General features: G+C 34.8%; 1 protein-coding gene across 4 annotated transcripts in view; it reads left to right on the forward strand.

Annotated features, from left to right (window-relative positions):
• Positions 1 to 24,529, forward strand: part of WDR72 (WD repeat domain 72) — a 199,966-nt gene that overhangs the window by 101,426 nt on the left and 74,011 nt on the right. For 3 of the 4 annotated variants that reach the window (XM_061182106.1, XM_061182105.1, XM_061182107.1), the window contains 3 exons: positions 13,210 to 14,027; positions 16,724 to 16,815; positions 20,709 to 20,788. The exons of the other annotated variant lie outside the window; for it this stretch is intronic. In XM_061182106.1, the coding sequence (XP_061038089.1) occupies positions 13,210 to 14,027; positions 16,724 to 16,815; positions 20,709 to 20,788 (990 nt within the window). The remainder of the gene's footprint in view (positions 1 to 13,209; positions 14,028 to 16,723; positions 16,816 to 20,708; positions 20,789 to 24,529) is intronic. 4 annotated transcript variants of the gene reach the window in all.

Consider the following 24,529-nt stretch of genomic DNA (forward strand, 5'->3'; position numbering starts at 1 on the left):
GGCCAACAAACACATGAAAAGATGCTCAACATCACTAATTATTAGAGAAATGCAAATCAAAACTACAATGAGGTATCACCTCACACCGGTCAGAATGGCCATGATCAAAAATTCTACAAACAATAAATGCTGGAGAAGGTGTGGAGAAAAGGGAACCCTCCTACACTGTTGGTGGGAATGTAAATTGGTACAGCCACTATGGAGAACAGTATGGAGATTCCTTAAAAAAGTAAAAATGGAGCTACCATATGACCCAGCAATCCTACTCCTAGGCTTATACCTGGAGAAAACCATAATTTGAAAGGATGCATGCACCCCGATGTTCATTGCAGCACTATTTACAATAGCCAGGACATGGAAGCAACCTAAAAGTCCATCAACAGAGGAATGGATAAAGAATATGTGGTACATATATACAATGGAATATTACTCAGCCATAAAAAGGAATGAAATAATGACATTCCTTAGACATGGATCAACCTAGCAACTGTCATACAGAGTTAAGTAAGTCAGAAAGAGAAAAACAAATAGGGTATAATATCACTTATATATGGAATCTAAAAAAATGGTAGAGATGAACTTATTTGCAAAGCAAAAATAGAGTCACAGACATAAAGAACAAACTTATGGTTACCAAAGGGGGAAGGGGGGGATGAATTGGGAGATTGGGACTGACGTATATACACTACTATGTATAAAATAGATAACTAATGAGAATCTACTGTATGGCACAGGGAACTCTGTGCAATGCTCTGTGGTGACCTAAATGGGAAGGAAATCTAAAAAAGAGGGTATATATGTATACGTATGACTGATTCACTTTGCTGTACAGCAAGACACTAACACAACATTGTAAAGCAACTATACTCCAATAAAAATTAATTTTAAAAAAAGTAGCTATCTGAAGTTTTTAGTAGCAAAGATGTAGGCAGCTACTGTAATTTCCTTTTGTATCCATGTACCGTATTCTCTGCTTTTGGTGGCATGAGTTTTAAAGATAACTTCTTATATAATATATTAGGTATATCAGGTCATAAATTCATCTACATTGCAGAGTTGTTTCTCAGAAAATTTTCTACTTCAAGAAATTGTGTTACCTTTTCTGTTAATTTACCATGTTGTTAATCATCATATAATTTCTCAGTGGTAGTGTTCAATACACAGATACCACATTTCCCACCCCCCATCATCTGTGCCATCCTTACTTGAAAAACTCCCATTGTCACAAATCTTTTGATGTGGCTACTTTCCCTTGAGTATAGATACATTTTCTAGAATTCTTAATCTTTTTTTCTGGCATGAACTACACTTGCAATGCATCAACTGTGACTTCCAGTTTTTGTTTATTTAAAGAATAGGAAGAATTTAGAAAATTACAGAGTAACCAGAGTGCTGAATCTTTGTATATTTTTATGATTATTTTCTGATCATAATTATGGATGATTATTTTCATCCATACCTAGTTAGACAGAAGTTGTTAGAGTGACTCATCACCGTAGAGTCATTCAAATGTCAGGGAAGAAGAAAACTTTCCTGTACCCTTCTAGGTTCTTCTGGCTGGTCTAAGAGTTAAATTGACATGAGACAGATTAACAGGAGAAAATCAAATTTAATTTTGTACTTATGGGAATCCCACATACATGAGAGGGTTAGAGACAGAAAGGTAAAATGAGGTATATAAGACATCCTGAGCTAAGGAAGGGGATAGGAGTCTGGGGCTTTCAAGGACAGGAGGGTCATTCACAGGATGATAAGCAGAAGAGCACATGTATGGGTAATTAGACGTTTGCCTTGACATATAGATGGGGCCACTTAGATAAAATCTGTCTCTGGTTATAACTCTTTTCTGGGAAAAATCCCCAACTTAAATTCTTCTAGCTAGTTAAGGGAGGGGCAGTAGTTTCTCTTGAACCCTCAGGGTCTGGATTACCTTTAGTTCAAAATAATCCTCATGCAAAAGTGTTACATTTTGGGGAGGCTCATTCTGAAACTGTATACAGATTACTAAACTTTGTTTTCTCAGGGGCTATATTTTACATGCAGAATTCCCCAATTTTTATATAACTTATTAAATTACACAATTAAAGTTATAAGCCTGGGAAAGAATATTGAGAACAAAAAGGTGAAAGTACCGACAAGCAAACATCATAGTTCCTGTGATTAGAAGGCAGAAAGTAGAACATAGCCTACCAGTGGTCAGGAGGATTGTAAAGCATGGGTTAATCTGTTGAGTTAGCTGTTAAAAAGGTCCAAAAAAAATTTTATTTTAAACTAAAAATAAAGTTAAAATTATTAAAATGTGATTTATATTATATTTAACAAAATTTAGATTATGATTGTAATTATATACTACTTCTTTAGAACAAATCATGTGTTTTGTTTTGTGTATTTTATTTTAATTAAACTGTATGGTACAGAATATGTTACCTTTTACTTCATGTTTGAATTTCATATTGAATAATATAGAGTTATTTTAGAAAAGCATTTAAAAGATAATCAAGTGAAAACAAAAAACAAAAACAAAACGAAACAAAAAAGATAATCAAGTGTTTCACAGGCCTCTCTTATATATTTTATGTTACAAGTTTGTCATCTGAAGCATCTGAATTAATTTTCTCTTCTTCAGTTGTTAACTGGTCCTCTCTGCTGGATTCTTATTAGTCAATGACAATGGGTCTGACTGAGATAGTTCCAACATCCCTGTCTGGATTTAGTGTAATACTGCATTTTTAACAGTATTTGCTATTTACTTTGCAGTTGGATTACATTATTTGATAATCAGTCAGAAACTGACTGACGGATGTTAGAAAGGGAGGAGTGTTTGGGTACTAATTTTATAAATGATCAGCTCATTAGTAAATATTTTCATATAATGATGACTTTTTCTTCCTTATACATCTCAGTGAATATGGTGTTTCATAAAAGGAATGCTTAGCTAATGAGGACCCTCTGTATATCTTAGAAACAATAAATAAAAAACATTATTCCATTCTTTGAAAAATTTAAGTTGATAATATCATCTGAAGAATAGATAGAAAAAAACAGACTTGAGAATCCTGACTTGGCTATTTACCAAACGGGTAACTTTGAACAAATCACTTTACTTCTCTGTCCCTCATTTTCCCTTGTGTAAGGGGAAGGTGTCAGATTAAATCATTTCTAAATTCTTCTTGCTCTAACAAAACTAAATATCTAAAATATTTGCCAGTTATCATCTATATGTTTTCTCACTTAGGATTTAAATGTTTGTACTAGGTATTATTGCACAAAATCACAAGAGTGAGCAGATGAGTGCAATTTTAAGCATCAGTTTTACCAGATGCATTTTGTATTTGTGGTAGGTTGGGCAGGTCAGTTTCTTTCAAAACAAACTCAGTGGGGGATTCAATTTGTTTTCAGGAAGAAGTTTTATCAGAACATGTTGTTAGACAGTGTATTTCCACCTTCAAAGACAGAAGGTAAAAACAGTCTCTTTTAACCATTTTGTCTTTCTGAATCAGATAGGAAAGGAAGAGGCACAGCTGAACACAGCAAGATGAAGAAAAAAATAAGTGAATAGACTTTTTTTTATAAAGATGTTAGACTTATACCTTCACACCTTTTACATTGTTTTCCTCCAAACGTTTGGGTCTTTTTTGGTTTTCCTTTTTACATGTATACTGGGTTGTTGAGAGTTTGAATTTTGTGTTGTTAACTTTAGTTTTACTTGTCATTTATTCTGGGTTCTTGCTGATAGTAGAAGAATAATTTCTGCCTGCTGGCCATCTGGGATTCTACTTGTAGACTTTCTGACTCAGTAGCTTTTCCCCAAATCTATGTACTTCAGACAAAGAGCTCAGCTCTGTGTGCCTCTTTCTACTCCCCACCTGTTTAGAGCATTCACATGTAGATATATCAGTACCATTTTACTCACCAGCCTCACAAAGTTCAGAGGTTGGAATGGACCATTGTTCTTTAGTGCCACCCTCTTGCTGTCCTGATTGTAAACCATACCTCCACTCTTGCCTGAACCTGAATGTCAGAGAGTAAGACTAAACGTGATGTGAAGTTGGGGAAAAAACCAGCACCTTCTGACGTATGCACAACCTGGAAAGTACATTTTGGGGAAGTATCTGCCAAGCAATCAGAGAGCATTCTATAAACCACATGTAAACTAATAACTTAAAGTTTATATTTAGCCCTCACATTTTTGCAGTGACATAGATTGAATGAAATACTCTTGTATTTAATTATTTATTCTAGACTTCTTTTTATTGTAACCAGATTGGTGAATGTTTCTAAAACACTCCTGTTATAATGATGGTTTACATATACTTTATCATTCTAAAAGTAATATAATTACATTTATATTTTTACACAACACCATTCAGTCATGATTTAGCAGGTTACTGTTAATAGAATTCTTGTCTGAGTAATATATTGTATATAGGTAACATATAAATATAAATAAGTTTAAGAATTACCATAACCTTTGCTACACATTACTAAAAGTTATGTATTGCCCAATTCATGATATGTTAAAACCCAGGAATTACTATTATAGGTATTTATTTTCTTTCTATGTTATTATGTCGAAAACAATGGTAAATATTGTTTTTCAAATCCTTTGGTGACGTGACTTTAAAAATATACTATTTCTTAAAAGATTTTAAAATGCTCAAACAATGATGACTGGCTAGCATTATAACATTTAATCATTTGAGTACATTCAAATATAACAATGGTTTATACATATCATCCAATGGACTTATTTCCAAATGGAAGCCAACTTTGTTGTATGTTAAATAAATTTGGAATAACATTTATGATTTGAAAATATTGTAAAACATCCAGTTGCTCCTGAGGCTTAACGTGATCACATTTAGGGACAGAAATTTAGGATTTTTGTTTACGGCAGTACAATGGGCCTATTGTGGTGGTGTGGATCTCAAAACAAGAAGATGAGACCAGACCAGGGAATGTGTATGTTGTTAAAATCATTGCTGTGATTTTTGAGTGGCCCAGTAATTGAGGAGGTCTAGCTGTTGTGTCCAGAGAATATTATAGCTTGGGGAAGTGGAAGTTCACAGGAGGGCGAAACCCTGTCTTCAGCCTGCTTCATTAACCCCTAATTCAAAAGAAACCATGGCTATAGTTTGTGAATAGGTGACTTCCTTGCTTAATACCCTTCAAGGGTCATAACTGCTCTTTGAGTAAATTTGAAACTCAACAGTTTGCAGGGCTTCAGTGTAATCTGGCTCCTGTCCTGTCTGTCTCATTCTGTAATACATTCCCGTATTCTACTCTGTAGACAAACTAAGACTGTCACAGTGCATGATCCCTACATACCTTCTCACTCCTCTTCCAGCCATCACTCTAGGGGGCTTCCCATTCTCTTCCCTTTGCCTGGAATACTTGGCCTCCCACTTTTCTTCAGTTCATTTCTCCTTTATCTTTCAGATCTCAGTTTGGTGTCACTTCTGCTTAGACTCCTACTTGTATCTTTCAGGCTGAGATGCCTTCTTCAGATCTTTCTAGTTTCCTATATTTTTCCTTATACTGCCCTCATCTAAGCTATGTGGTTATTGCTTGGCACATCTGTCTCTCCCCTCTGACTGTAAAGAATGTGGGCTGCATCCATGCAGATGCTGGGTCTTGTTCTGTATTGGGTGGATAGCTTCTCACACCATGTTCTACTTAGTAGATACTCAGCAAGGACCTCTTGAATGACAGCTGAATGAAAGAAAACCAGGCATAAACCCAAAGGATGGACTGGGAATGGTAACCTTCAAGAATATGAAGTAGCATCTCAATTAGGGAAGATGATACTCAATATTTTTAAGACTCTTGATACATATTATCACAATATTTTTGAAAAATGTTAAGGACATCTAGATCTTATCAGAGTTCACCTTGAAATGAGCAATCAACAGTTTGGGATACTCTACTTTTTGTTTGTTACAAATTTGTGAAAATTTTAGCTAATTTAAGGGATCAAAACTGGTATAGTATATAAAATTTTATACTTGTTTCCTTTTTATTGGGACAAATGGTTTAAAAACTATTCCCCTCTGTGATATTTTTTAATCTCCTTTTCTCATTTTTTCTCTTGAGTATATGGCTAATTAATTTTTGTGAGTTCTTTAAATATCTAAAACATTAGCCTTTGATCATTTATGCCGTAATTGTTCTTCTTACACTTTTAAGTTTAATCTGATTAATGCACTTTTTTTTTTAGAGGTACCTGTTAAAAACATTTAGATAACCATATCTATTATTAACATTTTCTCTGTCAATTTGTATTACTTTTTTAAAACAGCTTTTGTTTAGTATGGTAAAATATAAATTTTTGTAGGAGTTTTAAAAATAGATATAATCAAAAGGAGTCATAAGAAATCTCTGCAATTTTGTAAAAAATCAAACTGTACTTTTCAAATCTAGATATTTTCTATCGACAATATATGTGAAGTTCTTGCTGTGACATTATGTATTTTATAAAGGACTCTTTTTAATATCTACTTAATATTTTAATGTGTGCATATACCATAATGTTTTAGCCAAATCTCTATTATGGAACATTTACTTTCAGCTTATTGATATAGAAAATTCTACAATGAACATTCTTTTTCATATAATTTTGTGCATCTTTGTAATTTTACCCCAGGATAAATTATTTTTAAAAGAATTTCTGCATCCAAGGGTATATAATAGTTTAAGGTTATTGATACATTTTGCTAATTGCCTTCCATGAAAGAGATACCAGCTTACACCCATCACGCAGTATGTAAGAGTGCCCATTTGCTTGCTCCATTATCAAAACTGAGTATTTTAATTTTTAGTGTTCTTTACAAACCTAATTTCTGTCTCTTTGTAGGCTAATAGTCTGAACAACAGCACTGATTAATTCTCTAAAAATAGTGAATAAAGTATTTTAAAATTCATCCTTAAAAATAATACATATGTTAGTCTAAATGAAATTTAAGGCAACTCTTAGAGGTAAAAAACAAAATGAGAACACAAATCCAGACAGGTAGAGAGAAAGCTGAAAGACCATTTGCTAATCTCTGGGTTCTCTCAGCTTTTGTTTTAACTGCGACACAGGTAATTAGAGGGAATTAGAGGGAATGTCCAGGCCCAGCGTATTGATGGGAAGTTAGGTTGGAGACAATTGCGCAAATCCGTTATTCTCTAAGAGCTGTAAATGCAGTGAAAAAGTGAACCAAGGTGAGGGATATATTCCACAAATGGAGATAATAAAGATTTTTCTGTTGGTTTTAGCCCAAGATAGATGGGGGAAAGTAGGTTTGCCTGAAAATTGATAACCATAACCTAACTTCACACAGGTTGAGGGTTAGGATTCACATTACTTGCAAGGAATGAAAAACTCTTAAGGTAAAATTTTTATTTAAATAGGGACCTGCTGGTGGTACCCCTGAGTACCTGGCAGTCAAAAACACAAATACTCTCTTGAAGAATGCATCTTTAACCCATGTCTCAAACGATTCTCACCGATAATGTTTCACACATACACACACACACTTACAAAACATATAAGGAAACAGGAAAGCATCAGCAAAATAAAAAAGAGTCATATTCACAAGGATTTCAAAAACTGGAATTATAGATACAGAATGCAAAATAAGTATGCTTAAAAAAATAAAAGAAGGCTTGAAAAATGTAAGTAAGAAATAACTGACTAAAAAATGACCAATTTGTCAAATAAAACTTCTAGAAATGAAAAATGTAAAAGTTGAAATTAGAAAATCCATGGATAAGTTAAATGACACAATAGAGACAGGGGGAAAGAAAACTGGCAAATTAGAAGAAATTCTGAAGTGATTGCCCAGCATGTGACACAGAGAGACAAAGAGATGAAAAACATGAAAGGGGATAGAGTGACAAATAGCTAATCAGAGTTCCATAAGGGGATAATAGGATAGAGAGAGAAGATATTCAAAAAGACAAGTCTGAGAACTTCACAAAATTAATGAAGGATAGGAATACTCAGATAAAACGTAAGAAAGATTGGGGGAAAACATACACACCTAGAAGAATCACAGTGATTCTGTGATTCTACGCAGAATATTAAAGACAAGATCTAAAAAGCAGCAGAGAGAAAGGCCAGATGGAGTGACAGACTATCAGCTCTCTGTGTGACCACAGAGATCTCAACCACATCAAAGGAAACCAGAAGACTGCAGAATAATGCCTTAAAATTGCTGTGAGAGAATAAGTTAAAATAGTATACTCAGCAAAACTACCTCCCAAGAAAAACATGATTCCGTTGAGAGGATGAACAAAGTCAAAGTTGATTCTTTGAAAAGAAAATAAAAACTGACAAAATTCTGGCAAGAAAGAAACAAAAGCAACAAAAATAATATCAGAAATGAAAAAGGACCCATAGTTATAGGTGTTACAGAAAGTTTAAAAATTATAGGCAAATAATATAAACATCATTTTGAACAATTATAAAACTATCAAAAGAAATTAAGCACTGTCTAAATAAGTGGGAGATATAATCTGGAATTTGATAAACATCCTCAAATTTATATAAAACAGTAAAAGAACAGGATAGGAGAAACTACCCAACCACCTCTTAAAGTCTTTTCATGAAGCTGTTATACAATGGAGTATTGTGCAGTCATAGATAAATTGATTAATGTCCCAGGGAACAGAGATCAGTGAGAAAAGGACAAATTCACAAATAACGTTGGAATAATTGAATGTCAAAATTTAAAAAAACATGAAAATTATTCCCAATTGCGAACCAAACACAAATATGAAAGAGAAAAGTATGAAAGAATTAAAAAGTTGTATGGAACTTTAAATTTTGGGGAAAAAATAGGTAAATAATTTTATATCCCTGGATACCTATAATTTTTAAAGTAAATATTTCGTAAATTTGATAGCATTAAAATAGGAATTCAGTGTTCATCATAAAACACTATTAAAAATAGAGAAATGACAGGCCACAAATAGAACTATTTGAACCACATAACCAACAAAAGATTACCTCTAGAATGAATGTATAACCCTAAAAATCAATAAGGAAAAGACAAAAGAAAGTTTATAGAAGCCATAGGTAGACACTTTATAGAACAAATGTGAAAAGCTAATGAAATATTGCAGTGATAATTAATGGTAATAATTTAAAAAATGAAAATTAAAACTACAAGGGAGACCATCTTATATCCCCATATTGACAAAAATGAGATCCTGTATTAATAAGGATGTGGAGCATGGAAACTCTTTATACAGTGCTACTGAGACTTATAAAATTGATACAATCATTTGGGAAAATCTAACAGAGTTGAAGTTGTGCATATCCTATGAATTATCAATGTCACTCCAGAAAGTTTTGCAGATGTGCACCAGAAGAAAGTCTTCACCAGAAGAATAGTCACTGTGCCTTTTTTTTCTTTTTGTAATACTAAATCTTGAAGATAATTTAAATATGCATTTAAATGAATAAACTGTAGTTATCATATAGTATAATACTTTATAGTGGTAAAAATGAAAGAACTACAGCTGTAATCATCAACAAATATGAATCTCACAATTGCAAAATTCAGCATAAAAAGCAAATCATGGAAAATTATAAACAGCATAATCATATTTTTATGAAAATTGAGAACATGCAGAATCAAATAGAGTAATTAGGAATAGATATTTAAGATTAGGACATTAAATGAAAGCAAAGAAATCATAAACATGGAATTCAAGATAGTATTTAACCTCTGACAGTAGGCAGGGGTATCGAATCAGAGCAGGTTCTATTTTTTTTTTTTTTTTTTAATTTTTATTTATTTATTTATTTATGGCTGCATTGGGTCTTTGTTTCTGTGCGAGGGCTTTCTCTTGTTGCGGCAAGTGGGGGCCACTCTTCATCGCGGTGCGCGGGCCTCTCACTATCGTGGCCTCTCTTGTTGTGGAGCACAGGCTCCAGACGCGCAGGCTCAGTAATTGTGGCTCACGGGCCCAGTTGCTCCGCGGCATGTGGGATCTTCCCAGACCAGGGCTCGAACCCGTGTCCCCTGCATTGGCAGGCAGATTCTCAACCACTGCGCCACCAGGGAAGCCCGGTTCTATTTTTTTTAACCAAGATGGGGACACAGTGTTGATATTTCTTTAACATTTAAGTTACATTATTTGTTTACAATGAAATGTATAACACATATAGAAAAAATAAAGAGAACACAGGACAAAAATGTACAGCTCAATAAATTAACACAAAGCACACACCTGAATGATCACTACATAAAGTAATAAAATATTCAGCACCCCAGAAATTATGTCCTCCCTGCCCTCCAAATGTAATCACTATCCTTATAGATTTATTATCTATGAATGCTTCCTTAAACCCTATTGGTTTCTTTGCTCCTGTTTTGTTTGTTTGTTTGTTTTTGTTTTTTATTTAACAGTTAATTATTTTGTGTCTGGCATCTTTGGTCAACATTACATGGGTGGATTCATACATTTTATACATGTTGTTAAATGTCTATAGCTCTTTCATTTTCATTGTATATTTTTCCATGGCATGAATACATCACAGTGTCTCTATCCATTCCACTGTTGATGGACATGTAGGTTGTTTCTAGTTTGGGTCAATTATGAATAATGATGCTCCATAATTTTGTCCATGTTTCTTAGTATACAACATGATGATCCTAAAAAGACTAAATGTATGGTTTATATATTATTTGTGTGTATTAAACATTACAAAATAAAATAATGTAAGAAACTCCCTTTGCGAAATTAATAGGTAGTGAATGGTATTTTTATCTTAATTTCACTTTTTGATCACCACTGGTGGTAAACATGTTTTATATTTTACTTTGAATGTTATTATTTGTGAATTGCTATTGATGCTATTTGCCCATTTTTCAATCTATATAGTACTTTTTTTGATTTGCAAGTATAGCTGATTCACTTTGTTATAAAGCAGAAGCTAACACACCATTGTAAAGCAATTATACTCCAATAAAGACGTTTTAAAAAAATAAAATAATTGTACTATCCCTTATCTTTTAAAAAAATTTTTTATACAGCAGGTCCTTATTAGTTATCTATTTTATGCACATCAGTGTATACATGTCAATCCCGATCTCCTAATTCATCCCACCATTACCCCCCCACTTTTCCCCCCTTGGTGTCCATACATTTGTTCTCTACATCTGTGTCTCTATTTCTGCCTTGCAATCCCTTATCTTATTGGTGAAAAAAAAATGTGCTTTTTAAGGTTGCCCCCATTTTGCTTTTTTACTTTAAAATTTTTTAATGGTTTTTAAATTTTTTAAATATTTTAAAATATATCATCACTGAAAAATTTCAAAAAACTAAATCAAAAAACAAAACAGGGGCTTCCCTGGTGGTGCAGTGGTTGAGAATCCACCTGCCAATGCAGGGGACACGGGTTCGAGCCCTGGTCTGGGAGGATCCCACATGCCACGGAGCAACTGGGCCCGTGAGCCACAGCTACTGAGCCTGCGCGTCTGGAGCCTGTGCTCCGCAACAAGAGAGGCCGCGATAGTGAGAGGCCCGCGCACCGCGATGAAGAGTGGCCCCCGCTCGCCGCAACTAGAGAAAGCCCTCGCACAGAAACGAAGACCCAACACAGCCAAAAATAAATAAATAAATAAATTTATAAAAAAACAAACAAACAAACAAAACCCCCTAAAGTATAAATAACATCATTTTAATCCCCTCTTCCCAATTAACTGTTGTCAATATTCTGGTATCTGTCCCTTGTGACTAAATACACATATATATTTATATTACTATTATAGTGAACATATATAATACATAATATATATGTTATATATTATATACATATATTTATATATGTACATATGTATGTATTATATCAACCTTTAAAAATATCTTCATATCCATACGTACATAGTTGTTGTTTTTTTTAATTTATTTTTTGGCTGCGTTGGGTCTTCGTTGCTGCGTGCGGGCTTTCTCTAGTTGTGGCGAGCAGGGTCTACTCTTTGTTGCATTGTGCAGGCTTCTCATTGCGGTGGCTTCTCTTACTGCGGAGCACGGGCTCTAGGCGCACGGGCTTCAGCAGTCGTGGCACGTGGGATCAGTAGTTGTGGCTCACAGGCTCTAGAGCGTAGCCTCAGTAGTTGTGGCGCACAGGCTTAGTTGCTCCGCGGCATGTGGGATCTTCCCGGACCAGGGCTCGAACCGGTGTCCCCTGCATTGGCAGGCGGATTCTTAACCACTGTGCCACCAGGGAAGTCCCACACACATAGTTTTACAAAAAGGATTTTTTCCTGCCTAATAGAACACATTTCCCCCCCAAAATATAGTTGTACACCATCATTTAAAGATATTTGGATGATATTCCATTGTATATATATACTAATTGTTCATTCAACAAATATTTATAATACTGTATAGTAATAATAATACTGTATAGTAGCATTATTTTATAGGCATTGGGAACAAAGGGATGCACAAAACACCAGCGGTGGAGTTTGAATGATACTGGGGAAAATAGACAGTAAACAAATAAATATTTCATATAATATAAGGTAGTAATTAGTACTATGAAGAAAAAAAAGCAAGGAAGAGGGTAGAGAGTAATAGGTTGGCATGAGAGTATATGGTACTCAAGTAAGGCACCCTAAATGAGCAGGAACATAACTGAATTGTGGGAGCCCACCATGCCAGTAACCAGGGCAAAATCATCTTAGACAGAGAAAGAACAAATGCAAGTCCACAAGGCGAGCCTTTAAAATAAAAAAAGCAATTTGATACTGGTTCACATTTAGGTTACTTCCAATTATTAAAATTTTTAAACAAATTTGGAGAGACCATTTTTGTTAAAAGACTTCTTAAATTATTGCAGGTGTTCTAACTGTTCGTCTCAATTTTCATACCCACTTTTCCCCTATTGTATGTTTTCATGGCTATATTGATAAGAAGATATGAAAGTGTATCTGGAAGGAAGTTAGTCTGATGTCATCTTACTCTATAGGCCTAATTCATATTTTTTAGAGGAAAAAATGAAAGTTTTAGAAAGGAAAAGTTTTTCAAAAAAATTAGAATATAGAATTTTGAATTTAGAGGGGAATTTTTATAGCTAAGGCAAAAAATTAAAATGCCTTGGGTTGTACTGCTACTTAATTTCTTTTTATGCCATTTTAATATCATGGAACCTTTAATAAAATCACTTAAAAATAAGAACTTTGACACATAAATTTTTAAAATCTCCCTTAGGTCGCTGATGCCAAGTCTTTCTCAGGACCTTTTAATGTCTTGCCTGTGAAGACAAAATGGAGTAACATTGGTTTTCATATCCTTCTATTTGATCTGGAAAACCTTGTTGAACTTTTGCTGCCAACTCCAATCTGTGACGTTGACCCTTCCAATTCATTCTATGGCAGTGAGATCCTGAGAAGAGCCAAAAGCACAGTAGAGAAGAAAACACTGACACTGAAAAGAAATAAAACTGCCTGTGGTCCTCTCTCAGTGGAGGCACAAGCCAAGCCTGTTAGTGAAAGCCCAGCCCAAGGAGAAAATACCATGAAGTTATCAGAAGAAAATGATGGCATTAAAAGGCAGAAGAAAATAAAGAGCTCCAAAAAGATGTACCTTAAGCAATCCAGAAAAGTCAATGCCAACCTCACAATAGACACAGCTAAATTGCTCCTATCTTGCCTTTTGCCGTGGGGAGTGGATAAAGAATTAGACAATCTTTGCATTAAGCATCTCAATATTTTAAAGCTTCAGGGTCCCGTTTCTTTAGGACTTGCTTCAAATGAAGATCACTTCTCACTGATGCTGCCAGGTTGGGATTTATGCAATGCTGAAATGAAAAAAGACTATTCAAAAGTAAATTTATTTTCCAGGAAAGTTTTGGACTTGTCAAATAAATACACTTCCACTCTTCCAAATCAGGCTGGGATGCCAAGAAGACCGGAAAATAATTCTGATTCTTTGCAAGAGCCAAACACTATAGTTTACTTATTGAGCAAACTATTTTTAGTTAATAAGTTAGTTAACATGCCTTTAGAACTGGCATGTGGAATTGACAGGTAAGACATGCTTAGAGATTTTGACTATTCTTATTTATGACATTAAAAAAATTATCATTATTTGTTATATTTAGCTCTCTAGCCTCCCTCCTCCCCCCTCCCTCCCTCCTTTCCTTCCTTCCTTCCTTCCTTCCTTCCTTCCTTCCTACCTTCCTTCCTTCCTTTAGATGAAGAGTAAATATGCAACATCTCCTTTAGCTCAAAACAATTTTAAGAAAATCTTCCTTTTAATTCTTTGAGATTGGAGACTACTTTGGGCAATAAATCTATATGCTTTAAAATTTATTCATCCAACAAATATCCATTGCTCTCATAATATGTGCCAGGAAATTCACAGTACTGGATGCTGAGTGATTCAATAGATAGATAGATAGGTAGATAGATTCACACACACCTTGAAATCCATTATACTTGTTGTGAATTAAGTATGAACAAAAAACATTTAAATAAATGCCTATGATGATATACTTCATATATCATTAGGAAAGGAAAAATTTGAAAATTTTGTACCTCAAATCCAACTGTTTAATTCATACTTTGGCATATTAAAATAGAAGAGGTTATCATTAATTCATTTATAGAAAGTACAGTTTAGTAATAACAGGCATTGTTTTTTGAGTGTTTAATATCTACTAGTCACCATGTAAGCCCTTTATATACATGATTTCACTTCATGTGCACAGCAAAGCTGGGGTATAGGTACGATTATTTTGCTTATTGTATAGATGAGGATATTGAGGCTTATGGAGAGAAAGTATCAACCCTAATATTAATTCAGAGCCTTACAAGCTGATTCAAGGCTGGGCATCAGTCTAACTCCAGAGCCTGATTGCTAACCTTGACTCTGTGTTTACCTTCTCCCACTGCTAAAATTCAATATACTTTTTCGTAGTCTGATGTTAGAAGATTGGATTCAATTCATCAAGTGCTTACTGAATATGTCCTTAGCACTAGCTCATAGAGGAAATATAAATAAATTTCTCATTTGGGTAGGAACTAATTGAAATGATGAAGATAATGCACATGAAATAAGTAGAAAACACTGAAGGAACAAGGAGAAACATTTGTAGTATAGGTAAGTACTATAGGTGGTCAGAGTAAAGAGAATAATTAGTGTGAGATGAAACCATCAGAAAGCCTTTATAGAAGATGTGCTGTTTGAACTGCTCAGTACATGGTGGTAAATAGTCCTTGATATTTCTATTCTTTGGTAAGAGCTCAGTTCAACAAATATCTGTGTCAGGTACTAGATAATAGAGTTCCTGCCTTCAGTGAACCTACAGTCTGGTAGCAAATCCATATGGATTATGTAGATTCAGTGTTAAGCTCCCTATCATTACAATGCTTCTATGCTATAGGGTTTTCCATTTTCTGTTTGGTGGCCCTAATAATGAGAAAACAGAGACTGGTGAATTTCCATGATTCATATACTTAACTCTCCTCTATTTTCTTTTCTTCTGTTCATTACAATATATATATATACACATATAACATATAACTTCATATTTATAATTTATATATATAATATATATGTATTTTAATTTCAGTTAGGCACTTTTCTTTCTATTACTAAGAAAATTAAATAACACTTAAAGTATGATAAAAAAAAATTGTAGTCAGCCAAGCCTGAAAACCTGAGAATGAACTCTGGTTTTGTTGTTAAACTAGTCATGTGGCTTTGGACTAGTCACTTAGCCCCTCTGGGCCTTGCTTTCCTCATTTACAAAATGAGATGAATAGAATAGGTGATCATCAAGAGTTTTTCAAATTCTTGAAAACAACTTATATTTGTTAGCCTAATCATGATCCCACAGAGCAGATGAGGGACTCAGTTATTGTCGCCAGAGTTTTTCATTCTGAGTTTGTTCCAGATACTGAATACAGGACGTGAAGGATATATCTGGTGCCCTTTAGGGGAGATTAAGGGCTTTCAGCATGCTTTCCATTAAATGGCCTTAAAATCATTGCCACACATTAGTTAATTCTTTACAAAATTCTTCATTAAAACAAATTATTGAATGGAGGTGTCAGGATTAGAGACTGCTTCCCTAAATAAGCCATTTCAGATTTGATCTGCTATTGGAGACTGCATGTTATATTTAAGGAAATCAAAATAATGTGTATTGGATTTGTCACTCCAAATCCTTCCAATAAATTTGGCCATTTTGCTAACATTTCACTGTGGTTGTAAAAGTGGAGAAATCTTTGTATGCTTAACAACTGAGTGTGTGACGAAACTGAATTTTAAGGAAAGAGCTATCTGCCTATGAGAATATCCCTGGATAGTATCTGAATTTCCTCTCATTGAATCACTGGACTAGGGTAAAGCCTGTCTTCATCAAGTCCTGATAGTACCTGGGGATAATTCTTTGGCAGCTATGAACATATTAGGATTCAAACAATTATTACATTATCCACAAATCACATGACCTAAAGTCGCAAGGCACCTCCAGTAAAAGTGGATCACAAGATAATTCTGGTAAACTAAGATTCACAATTCATTTGGGGTTAAGGTTTTAGGTAAGTTAAAGTGGGGAAAAAGATTCACCGAAGAGAATAATGTCAAAGATATTGCTAAAAATAATGTGTTCAATTCCCAAATTTGTTAAAGTGGTCATGCAGTCATATCGTCAATTTATTTCTCAAACTGTTTTTTATACATCTTTAATAATATCCTTTGAATCTTATTTCAACAGTTCTTTCACAATGGAGTCTGTGCATAACAAGATGAAAAGTCCTGGGAATGATATTTTAAATGTTTCAAGCTTCTACGGTTATTTACGAAATGGTAAAGGAGTTACAGATATAGTCTAATAATTTTTTTCTTCTATGAAATAAAAGTGCTATAACTGGATAGCACCCTACAGTTTAGAATAAGAAGTGTGCATGTTTATTGTTTGATTCAGTCTGTATTTTACATGGTTATAGTTTCGTATTCTGTCTATATTTGAAATATACATGAAATTTTGTTATTAAAGTAAATATCTTATGACATGTAATATGATAGATTTCATCAAATGATCTTTGAAATACCTAAGTCTGAAACTTTTCAGCAAAGGAAACATTTGAATATTAAATTAAGGTCATATGTGATTTATGGGGAATTTACTGTATCAATATCTTTATTACCAAATAAGTAATTATTATATTAGGGAGTTTTACAGTTATTTCAGAAGATTATATAATGGTCCTTGAATTCTTCTGAGTAACAATCTTGGTGTTTAGATTTTCTTTTGATGCCAAATAGCTAATTCATCTCTAAAACCTGCTTCTCCAAATTTTTGACATCTCATTAAATGGCAATCCAATCTTTCCAGTTATTTAGGCCAAGAACTTTAATGTCATATTGACTTTCCCCTTTTTTCTTGTACCCCACATCCAATGTTTTAGTAATCATGTTGGTTCCACCTCCAGAATATATCCCAGATTCTGACTGCTTCTCTCCACCTACATGGCCAGCCCCCTGGTGTGAGCCTTCATCCCCTCTTGCCTGGATACAGAAGCCTCCTAACTACCCTCTGCTCCTATTCTTGGTTCCTACACTTTATTCCCAACCAAACATCCAGAGTCATCTACTTGAAACTAAGTCAGAACCTCATGCTACTGCTTAAAACCTTTCAGTGGCTTATGTTTCACTCTGAATAAAAGCTACAGTCCTTAGGATAGCTCACAAGGCCACGTATAACCTGGCTGCTCTACTTATATCATCAGACACACACCCCCATCTGACCTCATCTCTTTGTACTCATCCCCTGCTTCACGCCTTCCAGCTTTGCTGGGCTTTTTAACTCTTACCCAAACATGACAGGCAGGGTTTAGGGTCTTTGCACTGATTGTTCCCTCGGTCTAGAATACCCTTTCTCCAGATTCCACATAAGTCAACCTGCTGCTCCCCACCTCCACCCTCCATCCTTCAATTCCTCCTCAAATACCACCTTATCAATGAAGGTGCCCTCCCTTCTCCCCCGCACACCCTACCCCTTTCCCTGTTTTATCATAATCCTTTTCACTATCTGACATGCTGTATAGCATTTTTTCATTTGCCACCTACTTCCTGCTACTCAAATGTAAGCTCCAGGGAGGTTATTGTTTTTTATGACGGTTTTATTCGCTGCTGTGTCCCCAGTTCCTAGAACAATGCCTGCAAGGAATTAAGCAGGTACTTTTGGATTAATGGATGAACGGAAAATAGAACAATGGTTTTGGAGATAAACCACTAAGGTTCAAGATCAAGTTCTGCCACTTACTACTTAACTTTGGGTGTATCTTTTACTCCTTTCAAAGCCGAATTTACTGCATTTGTAAAATGGGAATAAGATTCCAGAATTGACGTGCATTTTGCTTCCAAAGTTGTGCAGTATATGATCAATACATTGGGATGACCTGAACAACACTGCACAGTGACCCTCTCAGGGCTATTGAAAAGAATATTCATTTGGGATATTTTAAAGTGAGAGTTTATTAATAGCTTCCAATTATTAAGCCCCTAGTATGTCCAAAGAATTATGCCAATGACTTTACATATATTACCTCAAATAATATATAAACAGCAGTGCACAGTAGGAGGATCTATCTCTGTTTTACCTTTGGGAAAATTGGGACACAGAGAAGTTAGATGACTCACTCATAGTCAACCAGCCGACAAGCTGAAGGGCTAGGATTCCAGTCCAACTCCATCTAATTCCATACCCCTGTTCTTTCCACTATGTCAGGCCACTTCTCATATTTATGATTACAAGTCATGATTCCTCTATATGATCCAGTCTGGATTGCCAGCCTTCTCCTTAGATAGTAGCCCTTTTTAGGGTTATTTGCTCTAATTTTCATTTTTTTTATAACACTGGGAAAGAGACTAGAATTTAAGGTGCAATATAAATAGTTTCTGCAGAGACCTAGGGATTTGCTAACCAGAGCCAAGGAGGCCCCAACTTTTCCTATGACTGTCCCAACCAAGGAGGAATTGAAGGATGGAGGGTGGAGGTGGGGAGCAGCCTGAGCAACTAGTGTTATTACTGAACCATCTCCCTGATGTTGAGAGGTGGCATTTATAGCATTTAAAATTCAGTTAGGTACTAAGGAAACATAGTTTTATGTTTTATAGTCGCCAGATGGGAGGTGAAGGGAAAGGAGGGATTCACTTCATGCTATTAATTCTATAAGGTCCAAGCCTGAGGAAGCCTGGGATGTTTTCTTTTTATCTTTCCCCCTGAAGTTATAATTAATTCTTTAACTCACTGTTATTGCCAAGAAAAGTTGGCTCTCATTTCCATCTCATATTAAAATTTTAACATCACATTAAAGTGTGCTGTGAAGTACCCCATGATGCCAGTAAGTAGTTACGGTTGAGACCGATACTTAGCTTTGATGGTGGAATCACAAGGTCAACAAAGTGAGAGAGGGAGAAAGGAAAGCGATCAAAAGAAAATGCTCTGTTACCTGCTGTGCTCATGAAGAAATGGAAAATACGACTTCAAACTCACAGTGTTATATCATATCACATCTTTTATGTACTGTTCTTGGGCATTTCAAATTCACATCATAGGTTCCATCAGGAGAAAATGATGATATTAATGAGCAGAAGTTTCTTATGTATTTCTTTCATATTCTCAGTTTACATTATATCAATACCTTCTATTACATTTCCCTTGACCACCAATGTGAGATATATATACACACACACACACATATCTATTAATATATAAAATGGTAATTCAATGAAAAGCATCTTGGACTAATACTAATTTAAATAGTTGATCCAGGATTTCAAACATACATTAATACATTAATTTAAATAGACAATTATAGCAATTTTCCCTCCAGCGCAAGCCTGCATCACTCTTCCTTATCTCGCTCCTGGATCTGGCACCTAGATAATATACTTTAGCCATCAGAAAGCCTTAATTCATTGATTTTTTCATTTGGATGATAATATGTTCATTTTCAATGAATGAAAGGGCACTTATTAAGTGCTTTTCTGTGTAGGGAACTGTCGGACACTCTATGGATCAATTTAAATAAACCAAGCCATAGCTCACTCTTAAAATTTCACACTGAACATTAGGGCAAATAGATAGAAAGGACATTTAAAAGGGCAAACTTAAAAAGAAACAATACATAACAAAATGAGTCAAATTAAAACGTAAGTGCTATACCTATTGATCAGAGTAGTATAGCTCGGTAAGGACGAATCAAAGGAAGTCTTTTATAGGATTTTCTGTGTGATAGATACTGATTCATGGCAAGGTAGAATTTCAAGAATTATTTGTATGAGGAAGGAGTTGTAAAATTCAGTGATCTGTTTTTGGGGGAATGTTGGTCATTGCATTTTGTTGGCAAAAAGTACAGAAATGGGTTTAAGGTATAAAGATGAATTTGATTTGATGTGAATGTGTATTAGTATAATTGTTAAAAAATATATATATATAAGTTAATTAATGTTTCTTGACTCTGGCTATATATGAAAATCATCTGAGACACTTTTAAAAAGTATTAATGCCTGCCCCACCCTCACCCAGGGACCTATTAAACCAGAATCACTGGAAGATTGAACCTGGGCATCGGTGTTTGTGGGGGAAAAAAAGGCTCCCTAGGTGATTCTAATGTGCAGCCAGGGTTGAAGATCATTGGGCTGCATCCATGTTTAATACTCTGAAGATATAAATGTGTTCCATATATTTCTAGGTAAGAGTGAATCCCATCTACCTGAAGCTGACGTTTCACTTTTGAAGCTAATTTCCTGTTGGAAAGACCAGTCTGTCCAGGTATGATACGGTTCATGTTCCTGAAGTTATTGGAAGAGTTCCTTGCTGCTGTGGTTCATTCATACTCCCCTTTACCTGAGAGTATACGTGAGTAGGTACTCTTGTCCTCACATATTTTCTTCCAGGGTATTTCATTTAATAGGACGAACGCAGAGACTAATAATGAGGGAAAAGTGGAAAATAACATGCAAGGATGCACCAAGTTAAGGGGCATGAATAGAGGGGGCCGAGGAAGGGATGTTTATCTTGTTACAGGTAACTTATTGCCCACTGAGGTTTCAGGTGGTGGCAGAAATGTCTATTATTTGATTTCAAAGTTGGATATAAAAGTCCCTAGGCTTGAGAATTTGGTAGGTATAATTAGAAATCATTTTTCTACCCTTTTCATCTGTGAGCTGATATAGAGAGCTGGTTTCCTCAATGTCCAATTTAAGTCTTTCTTCTTCTTTCAAGAATTTTTTTGTGGATAGCTTTGAACATTGTACAATAAATATCTGTGCATTGATTAGATGAATATTTATTGGAACTTTATTCTTCATGGGCTTAATAAATGTCAAATTTGCAAGACAAGAAGAGCAATAACTCCAATTACAAATGGTTATTTTTGGTTACAGGAAAACAAAGAAAGTCAACTCAGAACAAATTATGGGGGCTGACACCATAAAACCAAATAAACACAGTTGGGATGGTTATTAAAGCCATGGCCTACATGATTTGCCCCTCGCCTAACCTCTTACTTCATCATTCTCCCCCATTCTCACTAGCCACGTTGATCTGCTTGTAATTTCCAGAACATACAAAGCTCGTTTCCACCTCAGGACCTTACTATTCTCTCAGGCTGGTATTCTCATTTTTTCCATTCATCATTTGGGTCTTTGCTCAAAAGCCAACTCCTCAGAGAAGTCTTCCCTGATCACTCCATCTAATATTGTCACCGTACCTTGCTGCCCCATGCTCCAGTTACCATCACATTATCCAGTTTTGTTTTCTTTGTTGTGTTTGCTTTTAGTGGAGATTATACCATTTGCTTTTTTTGCTTGCTTATCTTCTGTCTTCTCACTGTAACAGAAGCTTGCTGAGAGCAGGGACTTTGCCTGTCTCACTCACCCCTTTCACCAGTGACAGTAGCCAGTCAATATATATTTAATGAATGACTGAATAGCTATGCAAAAAGCATCTGTGATAATCAAATAAATATTAGTATATGTTGGCTTTACCAGCATATTTACAGTCACCCTAAAAGAGTCTCTATTAAAGGTGGGATTTTTTTTTTCCCCAGTAGCCAAAGAATTTCTCAACAGGGAAAACAATTCTTAAGGAAAAAAGAATTCAATAAAACATTTATCCTGAGTTTCTCTAATTAAAGATCTTTTGTAGTTGTTCGTTTGACCTTAAAATAAATTTTAATGTGGTTTGGATATGTTTGGACTAATGGAACTTAAGGTTCTATGATTCTATGACCTTGTGTAAAATGCTGGCAGCAGGACAAATATTACTAGAGCATTTATTACTCACTCTGTATGAAGTTTAAGCTTCAAAATTCTCCTCTAATTTCTGCCACTAACCTGATGAATGACTCTGGAAGATAGGTTTAACTTGTTGATTATTTATTTTACTCGTGTAAAGTGAGAATGAGAATTCCTGGGGCCCTCAGGAAAAACAGAGGCTCTTGCAAGTATCCCTATAAATGCTTCATTAACCAATCCTCAAATTCCTTATAAAGCTGTTCATTTAAGCAGTTAGTCAAATCATGTTAACTTGAATATGCTTTTTAATGTATTTTAGGAACACTAGGTGGTAATGGAATGATTTTGTAAAAAAGAGCATAATCCTACTTCAGAAATTGAAAGGGGTGTACCTTTAAGGGAATGGGTATGGATGAGTTAATTTTGCAGATGAATGAGTTTGTCTGGAGATTGTTTTTTGTTTCTCACACATGAAATATACACAACATAGAAATAAATGCTGGAGAAGCAACAGCAGGTTTTGGGGTTGCTAACTTGCATGTTTCTGAAGCAGCACTAACGTTCTTTGGATTTTATAATCTAACACCAGTGGGTGAAATCATGACATCCAGGCCTCCTGAGAGAAGTATTGCTTTTCCAGGAGATGATGCAAGACATGAAAGGCTCGTGTGAGCCTGAGTGTTGGGAAAATGCTTTTATACCAGAATATCTGGACATTGAAACCACAAGCAGGCCACGAGGGCCCTTAAGAGTCTTTATAATGCTCTGTACTATTTTACAATACTTTGCTGTTTCAAGGAGTTGGTAGAAAACCATTAACATTTTTAGCTTGCTATGGCATAGTAATACTTCTAGTAAAAAGTATATGGCCCAGATGTGGCTCTCTTTTCCCAACCAATGGATTTTTTTTTTTTTTTTTTTCCAACCAATGGATTTTTAAACCTTATTTTAAATCTGCACATTCCTTCATAAGCGTGTAATGCTTTGCATATCTGTCTTTTCAGGAAAACTGTATATGCATTTGGAAGACAGCTTTATAGCCATAGTGCTTTCAATTGTAGCTCACTAGTAACATCACAAAGTTATATAAAATAATGTCTACAGATTTTATATTTTGTTGGGAAAAATTCTATGCCTACTACCTATCTACAAAATTTATCTACTCTGTTTATATGCTAGAGACACTTAAGTATTGACAGTCAGAAACTATCATTAAATTTTACTTTCCATAGTATACATTTTTAAAGTATACAATATCTATTTCAATTCCATTAGCATGGTTTTAGTGCTCACTGTATACCAGATGCTGTAACATTATTATATGCTTATATAAGTTGTACCATTTCTCTGTGTATTGACTTCACACTGAGCACAAAGCGTGTATTTTGAGTTTGTTTCCAATTGGGTACGTGCCATTCTGTATTCACTTTTAAGTTTTGTGGCTCTGAGTATCCTGCTCATTGTCGTTAATATGTTTTATTCTGCTGTTTCTGCTTCATCTTGCTTTTTAATGATACTCATATTGATTATTCCTGCAATATGCATTTGTAGTGACAAATATGTCAAAAATTTTCAAAATTTGACAGGTAAAAAAAATATGGTCATGATATATAAATCTAATAATTAGAAATGTTAATTGAAGCTGCATAAATCCGTGTATTTTTTTAAGAAAGAATATTGATCCAAGTTGTTAGAGAATATTATATCTAGTGGATAGAGGACTTTCTAAATCACAGTTGTGAGAGGGCATCCATAATCCCATGGGAGCATATGGCCAAACTACCCATTCTGAGGGATAGACCATAGTCTGGATGTACTACAGTTCTGAGGATATCCTCTCATATCTTCCTGATTTTTATAGGTATGAACAGAAGCAAGTTCCATACAGCTTTCTGTGATTGAAAGCTCTCATCCTAGCCTCTCTCAGCATCACAGACTGTTTTATCAGTATGGACATGAAGTCCCAGAGAAGTACGTGACTTGTCAAAAGTTACATTTGTAGTAACTGTCATAGTCAGATCAGGAACTTGGACCTTCTCATGTCAGGTCGAGAGCTCTGTATACCACACCATTCATGTCTTGGAAGCAGTGCTATCAAATAAATGTGTGGCAAAATTAAAATGACATAAATTCGGTGTTGTAAAATTGTCCATGAATAATTAGTACAGGTTGTCCCATCATAATACGTACATGATAAGCATGATTCACTTATTGTGATATAGAATAGTATATGTCAATAGATATCATAGCTAATAGTTAATATACAATGTATCTC

This window comes from Eubalaena glacialis, chromosome 2 (genome assembly GCF_028564815.1).
Source record: "Eubalaena glacialis isolate mEubGla1 chromosome 2, mEubGla1.1.hap2.+ XY, whole genome shotgun sequence".
NCBI lineage: Eukaryota > Metazoa > Chordata > Mammalia > Artiodactyla > Balaenidae > Eubalaena > Eubalaena glacialis.